Source organism: Hippoglossus stenolepis, chromosome 10 (assembly GCF_022539355.2).
Source record: "Hippoglossus stenolepis isolate QCI-W04-F060 chromosome 10, HSTE1.2, whole genome shotgun sequence".
Classification (NCBI taxonomy): Eukaryota; Metazoa; Chordata; class Actinopteri; order Pleuronectiformes; family Pleuronectidae; genus Hippoglossus; species Hippoglossus stenolepis.
The window spans coordinates 10287486-10306661 of record NC_061492.1 but is presented as its reverse complement, the minus strand read 5'-3'; the positions used below and the strand labels follow the sequence as shown (position 1 = coordinate 10306661).

Genomic DNA, 19176 nt, shown 5'->3' with positions numbered 1-19176 from the left:
GAGTGCAAAATGTCCACAGAGAGCAAAAAAAAAAAAAAAGAGAGAGAGAGAGAGCGATGTAGTTAATGGATGTAAATTAATTGCTGTCATGTGGATTCTGATCCCAATAAATCAGGGTCAGTGTGGTCTCCTGTGCCATCTCCGCATGGCGAGGAGAAGGCAGGACGGAGAGCTTTGATCTGGCTGACGCACACTGGCACTCACGCAGACATGCACGTAGACGTGCACGCAGAAACACACAGAACTTGCACAAAACATGCACATTTCAAGAGGTTAGAACGAGAAATATAAGAAACACCGAAAAATTTGCCAAATCCTTGTGGGATCAGATGTCCGGGAATTCCTGCAAATCAAGACTAAACATATCAGCTGAAATAAAATCTTTGGAGCCAGAAAAAGTTGTGTAAGACACAAAATTAAATGTAAATATATAAACAGTAATATTAAGTTTTAAATATATATGCAAATATTTTTTTTAAAGTTACGGTAACTCTCTTGCACAAACACTTGCCGCCGTATAATCCGCCCACATGAGATAACCGGGATCCGTGGTGCCGTGCGATCCCTTTCATCAAGAGGAGCTTTTTTTAAAAATGCACCTCAAGTGCAAACAGGCTACTGGATGCCAACTAGTGCAGACCTAACTGGGTTATAAATGCAATGTGGTCCAATGAATTAGCCATGCTTATTACTGAAAATTACCACTGTGCTTTCTGCTTAACTAGGCTGCAAAATTGATTTACCTTATTTCCCCAGTCTATGACCATCACAAAGACGTGCTCTTATTACGAGGGCTGCGAGTATTATTGTACGTGTTAATCAGAAAATATGTGAACCATGTATTTTAATTACAAATCATACAATGGCAATTTTATAAACAAAAGCCTTGGATGAAATAACATTTTTTTAAAAATGCATTGCCCACACATTAAGAGAAGCTGCAACAACACCGGATCATGTCACCGCCGATGTGAACGTTTCCATATTAAAAAAAGGAAATTCATTCATTACTCCTTACAGTTCAGAATTCCCCACATTATATACACCGTGTTTTCTTTGATACTGTATGCCCCAAAGCAAATCGCTCATGTTCAAACAATAATATCTGAACATGAGAGAAATGGTGCAAAATGGGAAGTAGGTCACATAGCAATTTATTTGACAAAAAGGGATGGGGGTGGGGAACTGGGGCATGGTGTATGCAGAGGCAGCAGCGAGGGGGGAATGTTTTTTGGGGAATGCAGATCGGATGGTGTATGTTTGCATGTGTGTGTGTGTGTGTGTGAGTGATTGAGCGTATACATGTGGAGCGTATATGCTCGATGTGGAAGTTGAAAAGCTGTTAGGGCGCGTTCGAGAACAGCTTGGTCAGTGTGGAATCGAAAAAAACTGACAACTTGCTGACACATGATCTCACCCACACACACACACACACACACACACACACACAAATATATATATTTTGTGTACATTTAAAAAAAAATATGACCACACACACTCAACTGAGGTTGCACTGCTCACTCTAGTGAAATTGAAACTGATATTGCAATCACTGGACCATATCAGCACATCTGACACAGAGAGTGTCAGCAGCATTGATCAGCTGTCAATGAACTACCCAGCTGCCCCCACCCCTGACAACACACACACACACACACACACACACACACACACACACACACACACTGATATTTACAGAGTAAATGACTACGCTGCACTACTGTCATAGCATGTATTCCCCTGTACAGACACCCACACACACGTAAGCTCCCTGGATTCCTCCTGATCCTGTTTAAATCCTGTCATCACCCAACGTAACAGCTGCATGATTTGCAAGTGCACGGAAGGCCATATATCGCTGTATTCTGCGGTGACCCACTGTGCTAAATGCTACAGCTTATCTGGCTATGCAGTTAGACATATAGAGCGGAAGCATTTTTCTCAGAGACGCCCTCATTTGTCGTCGGGTTCACCTGCCTCCGGGACAGAGTCTGTTTATCCTCGCTGTAAACTCTGCTGAAGTTATTCTGTGTGTGTAAGTAGTGTCTTATACAAAAATAAATTCTGATAATAATGGAATTGCCAAATTAAGGACAAAAAGTATAATCAAAACTGAGCAGTTAGCAGGACGTGGTGATGCAGCTGATGCAAAAATAAAATCAGTTAAATAAAATTAGTTTCTCTCACATAGAACGAACAGTTCATCGACCAAAAGAGAAAAAAAGAACTAAAACAATATATGAATATTCTTGTTAAAACAAGAAAATATATTTTCTTTCTGATTAATTTTCATTAACTTTTATGGTAAAGAATTTAAGAAAACAGAGCATCGGTCCTGTAAAGTGATTCATTTCATTCGGCACATAAAAGGCACATTTTCCTTCAAACAAATCAATCTGTGCAGAATTTAGTTTACGCAGCCTTATTTACATATTGAAAGATTTATTTACTGTACATACTCCGAACACAGTCGACACGATCTGCGCAGACTGTGCTGAGGATCTGTAAAGCCACATTAACACATGAGAGAGGCTCTGGAGCACCAGTCTTTTCTAATGACTCGATAATCCGACCCAAATGCTGCCTGCTTGCTAATCTCTCCATCAGATTACCAAACTAGGGACGAGCACTGTCTATTTATCCCAGCCTGTCTCCCTGCCTTCCTGCCCGTCTGTCTCTCCCGGCTTGTCTCTTTGTATAACCGCTCGTGTCTTCCCCTTGTATTTTCTCTGTATGATACAAATTCTCGGCCTGCCTCTGTGTGATCTCCCTGGCTGTCTGCTGGCGGGGTTGCATTCGCGTTGGCCCCGCTCTCATCCTCACATGTGCAGACTTTTAAGATGGAAGACGGGCCGGTAAAGGACATCAAAATGCAGTCACAAATCTCCTTTCGCCGTTCTCGCCAACACGCACGAGGGTAAACACGCCCGACCTAAACATACGAATGCATACGGGACAGTATGCGTGAAATTCATGGCATGAAATTTATGCTTGCAAACAATACGGGTCCCGCCGAATTCCAGAAATGGACAAAACATTTGCATAATTTGAAAATAGTAGGTATGTTGGACAAAAACAAACAAAGGAAAAGGTATTTTTTTGTGTGCGCGTCTGTCCAAACCATCTTCACTCACATTCACTCTTGAAAATCCAACTCTCCGTCCCCAACAAAAGGCCGAGCTGTCTCCGGCGCCCGTCCCCAAAGCTCTGCCGCAGCGTTATTGTGCATTTCATGTAAACAGATCTAAACTAATGTCCTGTTTGTCACACTTCGACCGTGTCTGATTCTATACATTTACTGTAAAACACTGCTGCAGTATTGTGCCTGCGAGGCCCCACGAAATGTCTACTTGATTTTACAGAAATCACTCTGTGTCTGCCTCCGTACGTGCGTGTGTGTGTGTGTGTGTGTGTGTGTGTGTGTGTGTGTGTGTGTGTGTGTGTGTGTGTGTGTGTGTGTGTGTGTGTGTGTGTGTGTGGGAGCGCATCTGTGTCATGTTCGGGAGGGTATACATGAGCTTGTGTATTCTTGTCTTATACGCTGTAGCTCAAACTGCAGTTGACAGTCTGCAAAAACTTTTGACATTTAGCTTTTCACAAAAATAGCACTTGACACGACTAATGCTAATTGAACATGTCTCTGATTTATCCCTGTGTGTGCGGAGCAGTTTATGCAGATTCTGTGACAGAACCGGAGACGGATCGCATTCTCCGTGAAAAATTATACATCACTTTTTGGGGTTTTATCCCATCGAGGTGAGTAATTCCGCCCGATATTGAAATATACATTTTATGTTTTTAGTAAAATGGAGATCATTAAACGTGTGTCAAATTGCTGCAGAAATTTAGCCTACGTGCTTTTGGTAATGTCTGACAAATATTACACCGCCAGCAGTGACCGAACCAGACGATTCAAACTTCCAACGACGGCACTGAAAATTATCATAATCACATCGAAAACTCTGCCACTAATGTATTTGTGATCACCTCGACATTTTCCTTAAAATGGGTTTTTAGTGTTTATTTGATTAATTCTAACACATTAATGTATTTGATTGAATTTGTTGTATTTGAAAAATACAAGAAAAAAAAAAGGGTCACTGCTTCAACAGCGACATGCAGCGCTGGGGATGAAATGTGAGTGTGTTGTGTCAAAGGTCTGAACAGCTCCGGAGGAGAAACGGTCAAACTAAGACTGACACACAATATAAGCAAAAATTCTTGAACACAATAGGATCAGTCACAACACGAACGCACAGGAAAATATGCTCATTCAGAATGGATCTGCTCTGCCACAGATATGACAGTTGCAGATGTCGACACATTTCAAAATAATGAGAGTGGTTAGGAGCGGGGAGATCGGGACGAGCTAAGTGGTGAAGTGAGGCATGAGACGGGAAAGAGCAATGGAGGGCTGCAGGGAGCGAGGGATGGAAAAGGGTTGAAGAAAGAAAAAAAAAAAGAGGAGTTGAGGTGGGCCCTGGTAGATTCAGCGCTATTAGCGGATGAGTGTGTGCGTGTGTGTGTGTGCATGTGTGTGCGCGTGGGATTTGAGCGGGAGGAAGAGAAGAGGAGGGGTGGTTACTGCGGCTGTCCATTTCCCGGGATCAGCTGATGGCCGCGGATGATGGAGCGGAGAGGGGTCAAGGGTCAAAGCCTTGCATTGTCAGCCCCAGCCTCCGCACTCCCGCGGAGTTCCCTCCCTCCCTCCCTCCCACTCGCGACCCCCTCCTCCATCCGTCCCCGATGCCTCGTGCACATTTACATACATTTATCAACACTGTGCGTCGTGGCTCGCTGACTGAGGGGATGCACTTGCATGTATTACCGTGCTGAGTCTCCGCCGCCGCAGCCCGTGCGTTCGCCGCAAAGTCACATTTGTGAGCATCTCATATTGTGCTCGGGCGCTGGTGCATGATACATAATGTGCATGTGCATGAAATGTGTATGTGACAGCGGAACGTGCGTGTCCATGTGCACATCTGTGTGTGTGTGTGGTTAGTGTGTGTGTGTGTGCGTGCAGGACAAGACATCAGGCCTCCCATCCCCCAGTATTAGGCCTCCCTCCTCACCCCTCGTCCCCCTCCCATTCCCACCCCACACACACACACTCACCTCCCCCACTTTGCCTGTGTAATCCCTGCCAGCTGGCCCCGATGGCTAATCCCTCTGCACTGATCAGCTGGGCCACGCATCCAGTACGGGACAGGACAGGGACAGGGGCAGATAGGGGCGGGACACTCTGTCTGTGTGTGTCTGCATGTGTGTGTGCGTGTGTGTGTGTACGGGTGTGAGGTGGGGGGTGGTGTCGACCAGAAAGCATAAATTGAAGCCCGTGCCTTCGCCTCGGCGCAGTGTGTCTGTGTGTGAGGCAGTTGCCTGTTCCTCCTCATCCCTTATCTCTCTCCTTCTCCTCCTTCTCCCTCGGATCCTTATACATATATACCTGCCTGGCTTATATATGTATATTTTACATCTTGGGCTTTTTTTGTCTTCCTTTTTGGTTTTGTCTTGAGCAGATCCAAATGGATTTTTTCTAATGATGGTGACTGGGTAGAATTTAGCAGAGTTTTTTTTTTTCTTTTTCTTTTTTGTTCCTGCTGCCCTCCCTCCTCTTTCCCCTGACTGCATGCGTGACACCTGCCTGCCTGCCTCCCGTCCCTCCAGCCCCCTTGTCCGCCATCCCACCACCCCCAGTGTGCCTGCTCCCATGATCTTCCCAACCCACAAGGACCTTCACAGGATGGAGCTGCGCAGTCACAGCTACAACTACAGCATCAACAATAACAAAACCAGGACCAAGGACCCGAAGGAGGAAATACTCTGCAGCTCCCTCGGCTTTTTTGCCTGGTCTTTAGAGAGGAAGGATGTATTTGATAGGAGCAAACATTATTCTGCTTGTGCTACAGTAGTATTCTATACAGGCAAATGTTGAGTGCATGGGTTCAAGAGTTAAAAAAGACAGGGATAATAAATGTAGCAGATTTTCCAGATCTGAGAGTCTTAGATAATGGCAAAGAAAATTCATCCTCTTCTGTTTTAGATTTTTCTTATGCATCAGTATTTACCCTTTGTTAAATTATTAATTTGTACTTCTTGGTCCGAGGATGGAGTCTTGATTGATTTAGATTCTGTTTTCCAGTTTGTACAGGGCTGTAGTTACATGCGCAGAGTGCACACACACACACACACACACACACACACACACACACAGAACTGTAGAGAAGAGATGGAGAGTAGGAGGGAGGGATGGAGGGAGGGAGGGTGAGGAGGGGGGATAACGACACAGCTTTACCAACTGTAATGAAGAACTGCTTGGTCTGGTTAAACCGAACACCAAGCTCTTAACCAGGAGCAGCGGAGGCAGAGCTATGGTGAGGACGAGGCGCAGCGGCGCATCGCCGTGTGTACTCATTAATATCTAGTCGTCATCCTTTGTTTTGCTCTGAGGGGAAGATGGTCTGCAGGAATGGCAGCAATCAGGTAGCTGGGCTGCTGCTCTCTTTATGGTGCAACAAAGGTAGCGTTGCTCGCTGCTCTATCTCACTCCCTGTTCCTCCGTGCTCTCCTCTCTCTGTGGTGCTTTTTTAATGATGTGCTGTATACAGAGAATGCCTTAATGCTGCGAATGCTGCTTTGATAATCACCAGATGTATGTATCTTTTTCTTTGTTCATATTTTGTTGCTGGAAAGCCTTTCTTCTTCTTCTTTTTTTTTTTTTGCACATCCACAAACGCATGCATGCATTTACACAATCGGAGGAATCACAATGTCATTGGTTTGTATCGTGTATGTATTTTTCAATGTATTGTCTGTATCGAAAACCTGTTTTCATTCCAAAAGGTTGAATGCATGTCGGTGTGGGATTAGCATGCGATGTACATGTTTGACATGCGAAAGGACCGCATAGCCGCCTCCGGGTCCACTGGGAGGAGAGATCACAGGTGAGGACAGAGAATGGGAAAGTCAAACAGGGGTGGACTGGTAAAGACAAAAAATTGATTGTATACTTTCACCAAATAAGAGTGCATGTTGAAAATTGCTGTAGAATGTGAATACCAAGGAGGGAAACTGTTGCTATAAAAGATGGGTAAAGTGACAGAGGAGAACAGGACGGAGAACGCTTTCGGAACTTTGGGTTTGAGCTCTTTGTGTTCACAGTGGACCTTGATTTAATTTCAATACAATTAAGGCACGCGGTGAATGCCAAGAGAGAAGCCACAGTCTTCGCTCACCTGAGAGACGCAGCGTAAAGCGGGTATATACAGGAAACAGGAGAGAGGCAGTGGTCACTACAGAGATGGATCTGCACTGCAATCCCATGAGATTAACACGCAACGACACGAACAGTCACGGGAAGCCAGGAGAAGAGGTATTAGGTAAAGAGGAGTGGTGACCTGCTGGTGTACAGGTCGAACAATGCAAGTCAGATATGGATATTTTTGAATAAAGACATACAGGTAACAAAAGCTAGTTAATAATCGCCGGTCACCAGTCGAGCTAATATACTGGTTTCCATAATGTCAGAGCGGACAGAGCCGAAGGCAGCCTACCAGTGTCGGTCCCGTGGCCAAATGGACAGAGGGATCACACCGGGGGTATTTGCCATGTGGTGACGAAGGGCCACTTCAAAGGGTCTGTGTGTTTACGCATGAGCGTGCACTTGACTTATCTGAGAGGAAAGATGGAGAAACCGGGTGAGAATGCAATAAGTGCATGAAGCGCTGCACTGGAGATAAAAATTCACCAGCAGGCCTGTTATAAAAAGCAACAACCTCCCGAAATCGCTCTCACGCATGCCGATTTTATTTGATTTCAGCTGAACATATTTCCGCAACCATCCTGAAAATACGGCTTTGCGCCTCACTCCAAAAATATTTCTGTTTGTGAGTTTCAATATCACGCCTTTGTTTGTTTTTGTTGTGTAAAAAAAAAAGTCTCAATAAAGAAGTCATTTCATGGACCACATTTCTATTTGTTCTATCTAGTATTTCTTCTCAAAGTCAAGGGAAAAAAGGCCCAAAGCACATCCAGTCATTTAAATAATGAGCTTCATTGCCACTCGTATAATCACAGAGCTGCATCAAATGATTCCAGCTGTAAATCGCTGCAGGCGATAGAGATGCGAGTTGACCTACATCTCAGATGATGGAGGCGGACGATGTGCATAAAAAAAAAATAAAAAAATCGGTGGAGTTTTGACTCTGCCACATATTTTACCGACTGTTGTATCTCATCTTATTCTCAGTTTTTCTGACTTTGGTGAAAATACGACTTAGTATTCTGAACTGTAGGAAGAATGGACAAAATGAATCATGCATCATTAATCAGTTTTAAAAATTAGGAATGGAAAGCTTGAGATATAAAAAAAAACACACAGATGCAAACAGCCTTTACGCCTTGCATCTATATTAGGCTTTTACAAATATATATATAGCCCGGGAATATATTAAATTTGTATATATACCGGTGGGTGACATTTAATTATGGCCTGTCAGCTCCACACAATGAGCGTGTGCGGAGGGCAAGTGTGCCACATATGTTGAGACAGAGGTCATCAACTGTGGCTATAGGCCCCCGACGCCCGTCACACATTATTATGCATTTTCAAAAACTCTCAATAGAATCGGGACCCTAGAAAAGAAAACAGAGGAGGGGGGTAATACTCAATATGTCAACAGTGCAGGACCCCTGGCGATAGAGAGCAGGTGACCACATATAACCCCCCTCCTCACATGATAGAAACATTCATCATGGTGACATCCTTATTCCTAAATAGGCTGCATATTTATTTTTGCTGCTGCTGCTTTCGGTTATTATGCAAAATGAGGCGGATAATGTGATGACGGGGGGACGATTACGGAGGCCATTGAGAGGAGAAGTTTTATTGTCTATGTAATGTTTGTAGCATGTTATAAGAAATAATAGTTTGTCATCTAAAGGGAATTTCTGTGGCCCATTTGCACGATTTGAGCAAAATTAGTCTACATATATGCAATATCTATGTCATTTATATATATTCTAAGCAGGACGGATCCATTGTCCTATATTTTCCTTTCATCATTTTCTTATGTTGAACATTATTGTCAGGCTTTTCAATGCAGAAAAAAAAAAAACCCCTGAAGAAATCTAATTTAGTCATGTAAATAGAGTTGGGGTTGGCGACATGGTGAAGCGTCACTAATGGAAGAAAGAGATGGATGCCTCATGGTAATTAGGGGAAATAAAGCAGAACCATGACCTTGCAGTTCAATATGTGAACCCATAAACACAACACGCTTTCATGTGTGGCTCTGTGACCAAACAATAGTTTCTATCAGACTAAATACAGACAGGGGGCGTTTTAATTATTATCCCCTCTATATGAAATGCAGGGTCACTGGGTTTAACCAGATTAAAGCAAAAAATAATCCCTGAAATGAGTCGATGCAAGTAAAACACAAAGCCAGTGGACTGCCACTGGGCATTTTAGGTTGCCTGAATGAAAACATTTTTCTAAATTTAGTGAAAGAAGATTGATGAGTGACAATTTGAGTGGCTCTTGTGGAGGTCCTTAAATAGTGTTGAGATTGTGCACGAGGGAAATGTCCAACACACACACACACACACACAAAGCAACTCTACGAGTGAGGAATTTACTGCAACTTATTTCGTTTGTCCATCTCCTCCGTCGCTCCGAGACATTAGTGCTGACCTCTTCTTCCTCATCTTCTTCTTCTTCTTCTTCAATCCCTCCTTCACTTTCTCCCCGTGGTACCATTTCCCTTTTTTTCTTCTGCTTCTCCTCCTCCTCCTCCTCCATCGTCTCGGTGTCGGTTTGCGTCCCTCCCTCCTTTAGGGCCGTTCATTTGCATCCCAGGAGTCTGAACGACGTGTCCCCGGGGACGCGCGGATAAGGGTCACAGGAGATCCCCCTCGAGGCGGCGTGTTGGCCACGCACCCACAACGCAGACACGACACGTGCCGTCAACCCCCCTCTCGACAGCCGTCACTCACTCTCTCACACAGACACACAGACACACACACACAGAGGCCTCATCTTCCCTTGAACCCGCCTCTGTCTGCACTATGACGCACAGAAAGTCATCAAATATCAAGAATATAGGACCACATGGCGCTTATCGTTAACTAACTAAACGTATAAACCGCTTTCCTACTTCAACTGATATTTGTTGTTGCATTTAAGAATAAAGCTATATATAAAACAATAAGTGCATTAAGTCTGCATACATGCACACGTAAGATCTATTATTTAAAGCTACTGAAGGTCTTCTTCCATGCATCAGGCTGAGGCCCGATTTAAAAAACCCATTAACCCAACCGAAGACCCCTTTCTGTCAAAGATGGAGAATGAACTCCAGTTAATGGTGCTGTGACGCCCTCTTGTGGCCACTACCTTACAGCCGTAGTGACGAGGCCAGAAAATGGCGGATTGCACAAATCCCATATCCCAGTCATTTGTGTACACACACACACACACACACACACACGTAAACGGGAAACTTCATTACCAGCATGTAAAACACTGATGCATCCATATTTCTATATGCAGCTGAGCAGCATGCTCACATTATCATTTATCTTTCATGCAGACTGAGGTGGAGCTGATTTCAAATGTGCTTTATCCCACATGATACCGTAAATACACCTTATACAGTCCCGTAGACAAACTCAAGATGGCCACAAGGCAGCTGTGTACTGCCACAAAATAAATTGAATACAGCATGATAAACATTGTCTACTATTTTAGTACATCATGCTGTGCAGGAAATTAATACAACACAAGTATTCAAATAGAACAGGCCACCCTCGTGACTGAAAAAACAAAATAACACAGCTAATGATGAGGAAAGGCCACACATGACTTTGTGGAGCATCTTTATTATGCCACAAATAAAAGCCAGTAGTTCTGAAAGAGGACCTTGCGTTTTTTCTTTTTTTACTCACCAACAATGACATTCTGAAAATGGTGGAAGCTGCTTGTGATATTATAGTTATGTATGGTTGGCTGAGCAGTCGGAGACACGAAGATTAGGAGTGTGGAGGACGAGGTGGGTTTGGAAAGTAGAGAGGAAAAGAAACATTCCTCACGAGTTGAAAATTGGGAGTCAGAGATGGGCGGGGGGTGGGGTTGAGTATGAAGGTTAGCAGAGAAATAAAAACAGTCATTCATATACCCATCAGGGGAAAAGAACAGATGGAAAGGATGCACAGACATAACTGCTTTACAGAGTCAAACAAGGGGAATGCACACCAGTTCTGCTGAATATACCACATTTATTACTTTTGAACTGATTAATAGAAAGAGCGGGGGCAAGGCCACTCGCATCATTGTCTTTAGAAAACAGGGGGAAGGAGAAAAAACAAACAAGAAAGCAGCCCATAGCGACGATGAATTTACTTGTCCAAGAGAAAGAAAAAGAGGGTAAATAAAGTCCAATGAAGACTGTCAACAGAGGGGCCCCCCTTTTTTTACTTTTTAGATAGATTTAAATTATACAGCGAGCAAGGCTCATCAACTTAACATTTCTTCTGCTTTCACACTCTCGAGCCCCTTTCCCTACTCTTCCTCTCCAGATCCTCCAGACCCTACCTTCCCCACACACTCTGCCCAACACATGCGAAAAACAAAACAAGAGGGCCGTCCTTTTACATCTGCAGTCCTCTCAAACCAAAAACATGGCCAGCATGTGTGAAACAGACTCTGGAGTGAGCGTAGTTTGTCGCCCGCTTACGATGAAAATCCACTGAAGAGAAAACTCCGCTGGGTCCTGGTTGAAGAGTTGAGCATCCTCAGAAGACAGGGGGTTTACAAAAAAATAAACAAAACAATGAGACAAACTGCCCATTCCTGACTACGGGACACTATCATAAGCCAACACTACAAATTTCTATTGGATTTGTGTGTTTGAGAGAGATTTAAAGACTTGCTCTTGGACCATAAAAACAGAGGATCCTTTCATTTTAAAAAAGGAAAAAAAAGGGGAAGAAGCAGCATACAGGGGGGGGAAGGATATGTTGTGGAATGGGGCAGGGCAAAACAGATTTCACCTAAGGATGCTATGCATTTAGTTGTAGTCCTATGAATAATCGTTTCCTTTTGTTTTTACTACAAGTTCGAAGTAAGTCTTCAAAGTCAAAAGAAATCAAGAAAGTCTTCATTTAGTTTTTTTGTCCTTGGTTAATTCTTCACCCCTATTAGAATTTCTTAAAGAGATCTGAATGTGATGATGTAATGGGGTGGACAGGGCTTTAGGAGGGGGGGGCATTGCAGTCTTTGACCAAAGCACTGACTGTTACTTGACTCGTCCTTGGCGCTCCTGGAAAACAAACAAAAAGATGGAAGATTACACACGAGAACATTCAAGATTTGTATTTTCAAAGTGTAGCTGACACAGATTCCCAAAACTTTCATTCTTTCACGAAGCCAAATGTGCACAACACCATCTTCCATTTTATTTACTATGCAACAGCCAACTCTTGCCCAATTATTAAGGACTATGACATAGCTATGACACAACATATAGAAACTTGATTTATGATTATTTCAAACAGTTCAAAGCACTTCAGTCACCAGGTATTGAAATAACTACGTACATATAGCTTGTGTATATGGTGACAGAGGAAGCAAGTTACCTGAATCCTGTAATGAGTCCTGTTGCTTGGGTTGCTGGGATATGGCTCGTTGCCTTGGACCTCCACCTGTCACACAGAGGAGTGAAAGCTGAGCGTAACTGGAACTATTTCACATTCAAACCACAATCACAATTCTTAAAAATCTGATGTTGGAACAGCAGAGGATTTTCAGAGTCTGATCATGACGTTGATGCTAACGCAGCTTTGTCAAAGGATAAAATATAGATTACAACTCTGCCTGCAGGCGTCACACAGACAACTTGTCACAAATCTAAAACCAAACTTGCATTGCAGCATAGTATAACTTGAGATAATGATAGTTCTGGGCAACTAAAAAAAAAAAGATGTCTACTTTAAAGTTTCACAAATGATGGGTTATCTACTGCAGCCATCACTTCATAAAGTCAGTTACACCACTGTTGATCAGATGGGCTTTTTACATCACAGCATTAATATTTCTTAAATGAATACTTCAGGAGAACACAACTGTAAAATGATCAAAATCATACATAAAATGTCAATTCGGTAAATTGTATCTGTGCAAATATCTTACTTGCTGTAAAATATGAGAAAGCAGGCAGCAGATAAAGCCACTGTTCTCAACAAGCTCTGGAATATAGACGATGCATTTCAATAGAGGACTCTGACCAACTTACTGGTTTCTCAAGCTCATGTAACTTTGCTCATTAATACTTGTGGCTTTATCGAGTAATTTCCCCTCTAAACATACTGCAAGTATACAGTGACGTAAATATGAAAATCCAACTACAAAAACAGTTATTTATATGAACCAACTGAAAATCACATCACACTTGAGCAGAATTACTTATATGCACAGAATGAAACAAGCCTCTCTCTATCTAACAGCAAAATATAACGATTCACTAGAATTTAATAAGCAGCTGTGTTCAGGAAGGATTCAAAACAATTGTGTTTTGTCTTGGCATCATTAGTAAGGCATGTGTGTTACAAATGCGAGATACAGCTGTGCAAGACATAAAAATCCAAGTATTTAACAGCACCGTGTTCAAATAATTGATCATTCATTTTATGATCCACAACATCTACACATTTCCTCCATTTTTGTTCCTTATGCTGATGCTGCTTAATATAACCGGTTTCCACCCAATGAAAAAATGTGCGAGATTCAAATAAAAAAAACATTTCACATACCGTCACAAGGCTGCTAAACTGTGTACATGTTAGAAATGTGTAAATAGCAACAGAAATGTCTGATATGAATATGTTGTCATGTAATCCACTCAGTTTTACCATATCATAATATCAGCTCTGTAAACATCACCAAGTAAAAGAATTATGGTGTTCATTCTTCTGTGCGTGTTATCTTTACGTGGAGGGTTACACATAAGAGATAGTTAACATCAAAACAAGAGAAAATAAATTCAATTTAAATTCTGACAAAGATCTCAATTCAGCTATAAACCCTTTAGTTCCTCTTTTGCTTTGTTACGTACAAAGCAATGTTGATCAGCTTACTTGCTGTCAAATATACAGGCTTCATATACAACACAAGGTAAAATGGGCACCTTTTTGATTTCTTTCTTTCATCACTTTATTCAACAGTAACTATGTTACCTTTTTCACACACTCTTCCTCCTCCTGACGCTTCTCGTAGTGAGAAAAGTCATCGAAGATGGAAGTGGTGTGTTTATATCCAGCGATGATCTTTAGCACCTGCCTGGCCTTATCCAGTGGTACCTCCTGTGTGTCCCGAGAGTTGGTCACTGGCTTGTTTTCGTTGTTCTCCAGTCGAATGTGCCTCAGCTGACTGTTGGGAACGTCCTTAACAAAGATCCAGCGCACATCGAAACGACCCTTCCACTTGTCCTGTGACCACACGCCAGCAGACGTGTTGTAGTCCACGGGTGAGCGCATCTCTGCTACGCCACAGAAGTGACCGCTCCCATTGACACTGAAAAGAAGATAAAGTGGCCCCTTGGCCCCCAACGAACGGTAGGCCGTGTCGAGCCTCTTGTTGCCATGCTCCGTGCTGCACCAGATGTTGTACTTGATGGAGCGGTGGATGTCATCCTCGGAGTAGCTCTTGATGATAAACACCCGGCCCTGTTTGGGGTTCCAGTCAAAGTCCTTGGGGTTATAATTGTTGACCATACGCAACTTCTCTAAGACCGGGTGAGGCTCAGAGGGAATCCCAGGAAGAACACCCACACCAGAAGAGGTGGGAGGCGACTGGCCTGTTCCATTCCCACCAGCATCCCCAAAACCATTGGCCCTGTTCCGTGGAGGGACCCAACGAGTGGGCTGAGATGGTTGCTGCTGTTGGCTTGGAGGAGGACCCTGGGAGAGGGGAGGCTGGGGCATTGAGGCCATACCTTGCTGCCCAGTGGGTGGAAGCTGATGCTGCCCCATCTGGGAAACAGGTGCTACCATCTGTCCATTGCTCAGGGGCATTTGTGGGTTCCCTGCAGCAGTAGCTCCGGGCTGCGGGGAAGCCTGATTTGGCGGCTGCCCGTTGCTGGGAACAGGGGGCACCTGCTGAGGGGTGGCAGCTTTAGGCATGGTACCCTTGTTGTCCCAAGTGCCAATGTCCATGTTGTGTTTAATGGGCGGAGGAGGCAAATTGGCACCAGCCATGCCACCCTTGGTTTTCAGCTTGGGTTGAGGCTTGGCTGGCTTGCTGGCAATATCGGCCCAGGAAGCGGGCTTGGCAGGGGCAATTGAGACAGGAGGCATGCTGGGAGGTCCTACAGATGATACAGGGCCAAGGGGTCCCCCACCAGGCAAGCCAGAGCCAACCACCTTAGGAGTCATGTCCCCATTACCACCAGGAGCAGCACTGTTGATCTTGAGCCCCGCCATGCCCTGGTCAAGGCTGTTCATACCAGGTGCCTTGTTGAGAGGCTCGTTGGCAGCGGGTGCAAATGGGGACTGTCCATCAATCATGGCCCCCCCAAGGGAGCTGGGAGCGTAGGCATAGCTGCTGCTGTAGCCAGAGCTCTGCGGTGTTGCCGACTGTCCCTGAGAGCTGTTATTTCCCCAAGCCGAGAAGTCGATACCACTGGGGAAGAAGTTGAAACCGTGCTGACCAAGGAAAGGGTTGCTCCCCAAGGGGCCTGGCTGGCCAAACATAGCGTCCGGGAGGTAGTGGGGCTCCCCATTGCTCAGCTGTCCATAGGAGGCCAGGTAAGGCATAGGAGGGTCCCCACCGGTGGACCATGCTGCCTCGTTTAGAGAGTAGGAAAATCCTATGGAGGGGCTGTAGTAGCTGGGCATGTACGAGTCCGACATGGCCGTATAGGCATTGCTCTGAATAGAAAAACATCCAAGTTTTAGTGACAAGAAAAAAAAAAGTGTCATGCAACAACACCCATTACCAATAACTTAATATAAGCATCTGTTTGATGAGTATACCTGGTTTTTGTAGATCCGAAAAGTCAGAACAAGATAAGTTATTTTATGACTATTATTTACCAAATATTCACCAAGCTATAGGACTATAAAAATACCTGATTTCCCTCCTCTCATCTTATCTGTAAATTCATGACACTTAACTACTTTGTGCTTATTTATAGTCTCTTGGACAAAAGGATAGTAGATTCCTTTGAGTGGAGGGAAAAACAGGCTCCATTCTTTTCCTCTATAGCCCTCCTCACAGTGTCTCGGTTAATACAGATTAGAAAAACAAATGCTCCTAATGCAGCCGCAAATTCTTAAGGTCTTCTTGTATTGTACCCTTGCAAACAAGGATGAGAGTGCACACAAACATAAGGCCTCATGGCAACAGAAAACATTGTTCTACAAGTGTGTACATTATGGCGGAGAACTTGTCTAGTTGTTACTGAAAAGTGAAATAAATCTCTTCCATGATATGTTCTCCATCTTTAAATGCTTATGTTAAAAATCGGGGGATGAAGAGAGCTTCTAAAACAAAACGACAAATCTATGTGGGCTTGGTGTTGCACAGACTGTGCTCTATGAGACACATTGACATTATGTCAGGGATGTCAAAATAGTGAATTAATGCCTGCATACCATATTCAGTTAGTATAAAGCCTGGATAATCAAATGATTCAAGATAATCATATCCTCAAACACATTATTCATCTAAGGTAGATTGTTAAGTGTCAATACTATTGATGTTCTGAGTCAAACTGCAAATTCAGGCATCAGGATCAATCAAGGTATTTATAAATGGCCTGAGCTATTTGACCATCATTATTGTGGACTGCTTGACTCTACATTAGTTATTTTCAAAGTATAGCTTTAGTAATTGTAATATTAAGTATACACACGCATACAATCTCATACTCTTCACATTGGAAGTCAACTCCTAAAATCCAGGTTAAACCTGCAGATTTTATCCTCCAACTGCACCACAATCATTGGTCACACATCAATGAAAAGATGAAAAGGGATTAACCCCAAAACAAACGAACAAAAAATAAATAAATCATAACTTGAGGGTTCTTCAGTCATTGATAATAGAGCAGCACCAGTGAGTCAGTACAAGCTTACCTGTCTGGCCTGAGTATTCAGGTAAGGCTCAAACTCATCGTCATTCAAAGTATCCTTTTGTGTCACAGCTCCGTTTTGCACTGAAAAGAAAAACAAACACCGCTGTTAACAAAACACATGTTTGTGTGAGGCTACACATTAAGATACATTACATGAGATCATTCATTTCCCCCTATTGGGGATGAATAAAGTATCTATCACATCAGCATCATCACTGCTTGTTGCATAACAAAAACACTCTCTGCAATTATTTATGAGTCTCACAGGAAAAAACACTAAGCAGAGCATGACACATTATTACTGCTCAATAAGCTTCAGATTACACTGCATACACTTAACAATGATGAAAAGGGGGAACGCTTTGACGCTTCTGGCAGTTTTAAACTATGTGTAAACTTTAAATAAAGACTCGCAGACACACACGAAACAATATATATATTGAATGTAATATAGGTCACTGTGTTATAGATGGACTGAGAGCGGATGAGTGCATGCTGAACTCAGACGGGTCAGTGGTCCTGGGTTTGTTTTCACAACTTGTGTGATGACATGAGATTGTTTGAGAGCCTCTCGGGAGGCGGAGGAGCGAGACTGAAATACACAGGTTGGCAAATTCGCATGATCAGACAGCGGGCTCCGGGTGGCGTGGTGCCGGGGAAGTGCGAGGCCCGGCAGGACACAGGGAAAACAGGTCGGAAGACGTGTCGTTTTGGGTTAACTTTAGCAGCCAGCTAACGTTAGCAAGCTAGCTGTGGGGTTAGCTTCACGCAGTGCGCAGTGTCTCCATGTTAACGAGCGCCAAGAGCCCTTTCAACATGACGGACCTGGCTAACGTTAGCCGAGTGGCTAGCGTGCTAGGACGGCACCTGTAGCCCAACACCGTGGACATGTCCTACACTCCCTGGGGTTTTAATGTGCGTGTCCCTCACACGTGTCCGCGCAATGAAGAGGGTAGCGGGCACAAGCAGGAAGATAGTGTCGATGAGAGTCATGTTGCCATTTAACGCTGCTAGCTAGCGAAGAGGTAGCTAATGCTAACAGCGGGGCGCTCACAAATGACATCTCGGGGATGTAAAGGAAACTTGGGAGCAGCGCGTGAAAGGCAGAGGACGCGCACCTTTGCATGTTGTGTGTTGCTGAAAACATCTCGACAACTCGCCCACACACACACGGGCCCGTTTGTCAAGTCGCTAGGAGCTACCGCATCCGCGCACGCAACATTTTTCAAAAGCGCACCGCAACGTAAAAAGATCCGCATTCACTCCGCCTCCAGTCGGTCGTTGTCACACTAACGCGGCGCTTACCTTTATTCGCTTGGCCTTTCGGTCTCTGGATTGGGTCCAGGTGATTCATGAAGGTTTGATTTATGAGAAGAGAGGAAGGGGAAAAAAATGGATTGAAGCGATGTATTCCCCAGCAGTCGGTTCCTTTAGCAGGTGGTCAGGCCTCTGAGCTAAGCTATCCCCCGCTAGCCGCCGCGATGCTGGGAGATGTGGCCCTCGTCAATGTTCAGAAAACACCTCTCTTTACCTGCTGGAGAAGGCTGCTGGCGGACATGTCTTTCCCCCCCCGGCGCCTGTATAACTCTATTTACTCCGAAATAAAAGCGGCAGGGCGTAGAAATGGTGTCGCTATTGAAGAGTTTCAGCCAAGCGCCCCTCTCTCTGCACAGAGCCTGGTGTCTACACAATGGCGGGCTGCAGTTTGCTTGACACACTCCTCAACATGGCTGGGCGGCCTCGTCTACCCACGATGGCATTTATTCACGGCGGACGCGCGCCCCCGTGTGGCGCGGAGGAGCCAGGTACCAGTCGCAGCATCCACTCGCGGCCTAATATTGACCCATAGCAGCAGATTTTATAATAATAATAATAATATGAGATGAAATCATTTTTGAGTCATTTTGACTTAGACTCTAGAGATCAAGCTACGTGCTAAGGCTGTCATAGGTCAAAAGGCAAAACTATAAAGTGGGAAAGAGCGGTGAGGAAAAGTAATAATGATAATAATTCATTATTTAATTAATTTTCAAACTCCCCTTGT

At 44.1% G+C, this 19176-nt stretch overlaps 1 protein-coding gene across 1 annotated transcript; it reads right to left on the bottom strand.

Moving 5' to 3' along the window:
* Window positions 1-10730: 10730 nt before the first annotated feature.
* Window positions 10731-18888, bottom strand: ythdf2 (YTH N(6)-methyladenosine RNA binding protein 2). Its single transcript, XM_035168047.2, has 5 exons — window positions 18438-18888; window positions 17134-17213; window positions 14233-15924; window positions 12637-12702; window positions 10731-12320 (listed from the first exon to the last, which is right to left on the bottom strand). Exons 1-5 carry the CDS (start codon window positions 18484-18486, stop codon window positions 12297-12299), a joined length of 1911 nt encoding a protein of 636 aa, XP_035023938.1. The 5' UTR covers window positions 18487-18888; the 3' UTR covers window positions 10731-12296.
* Window positions 18889-19176: the final 288 nt, after the last annotated feature.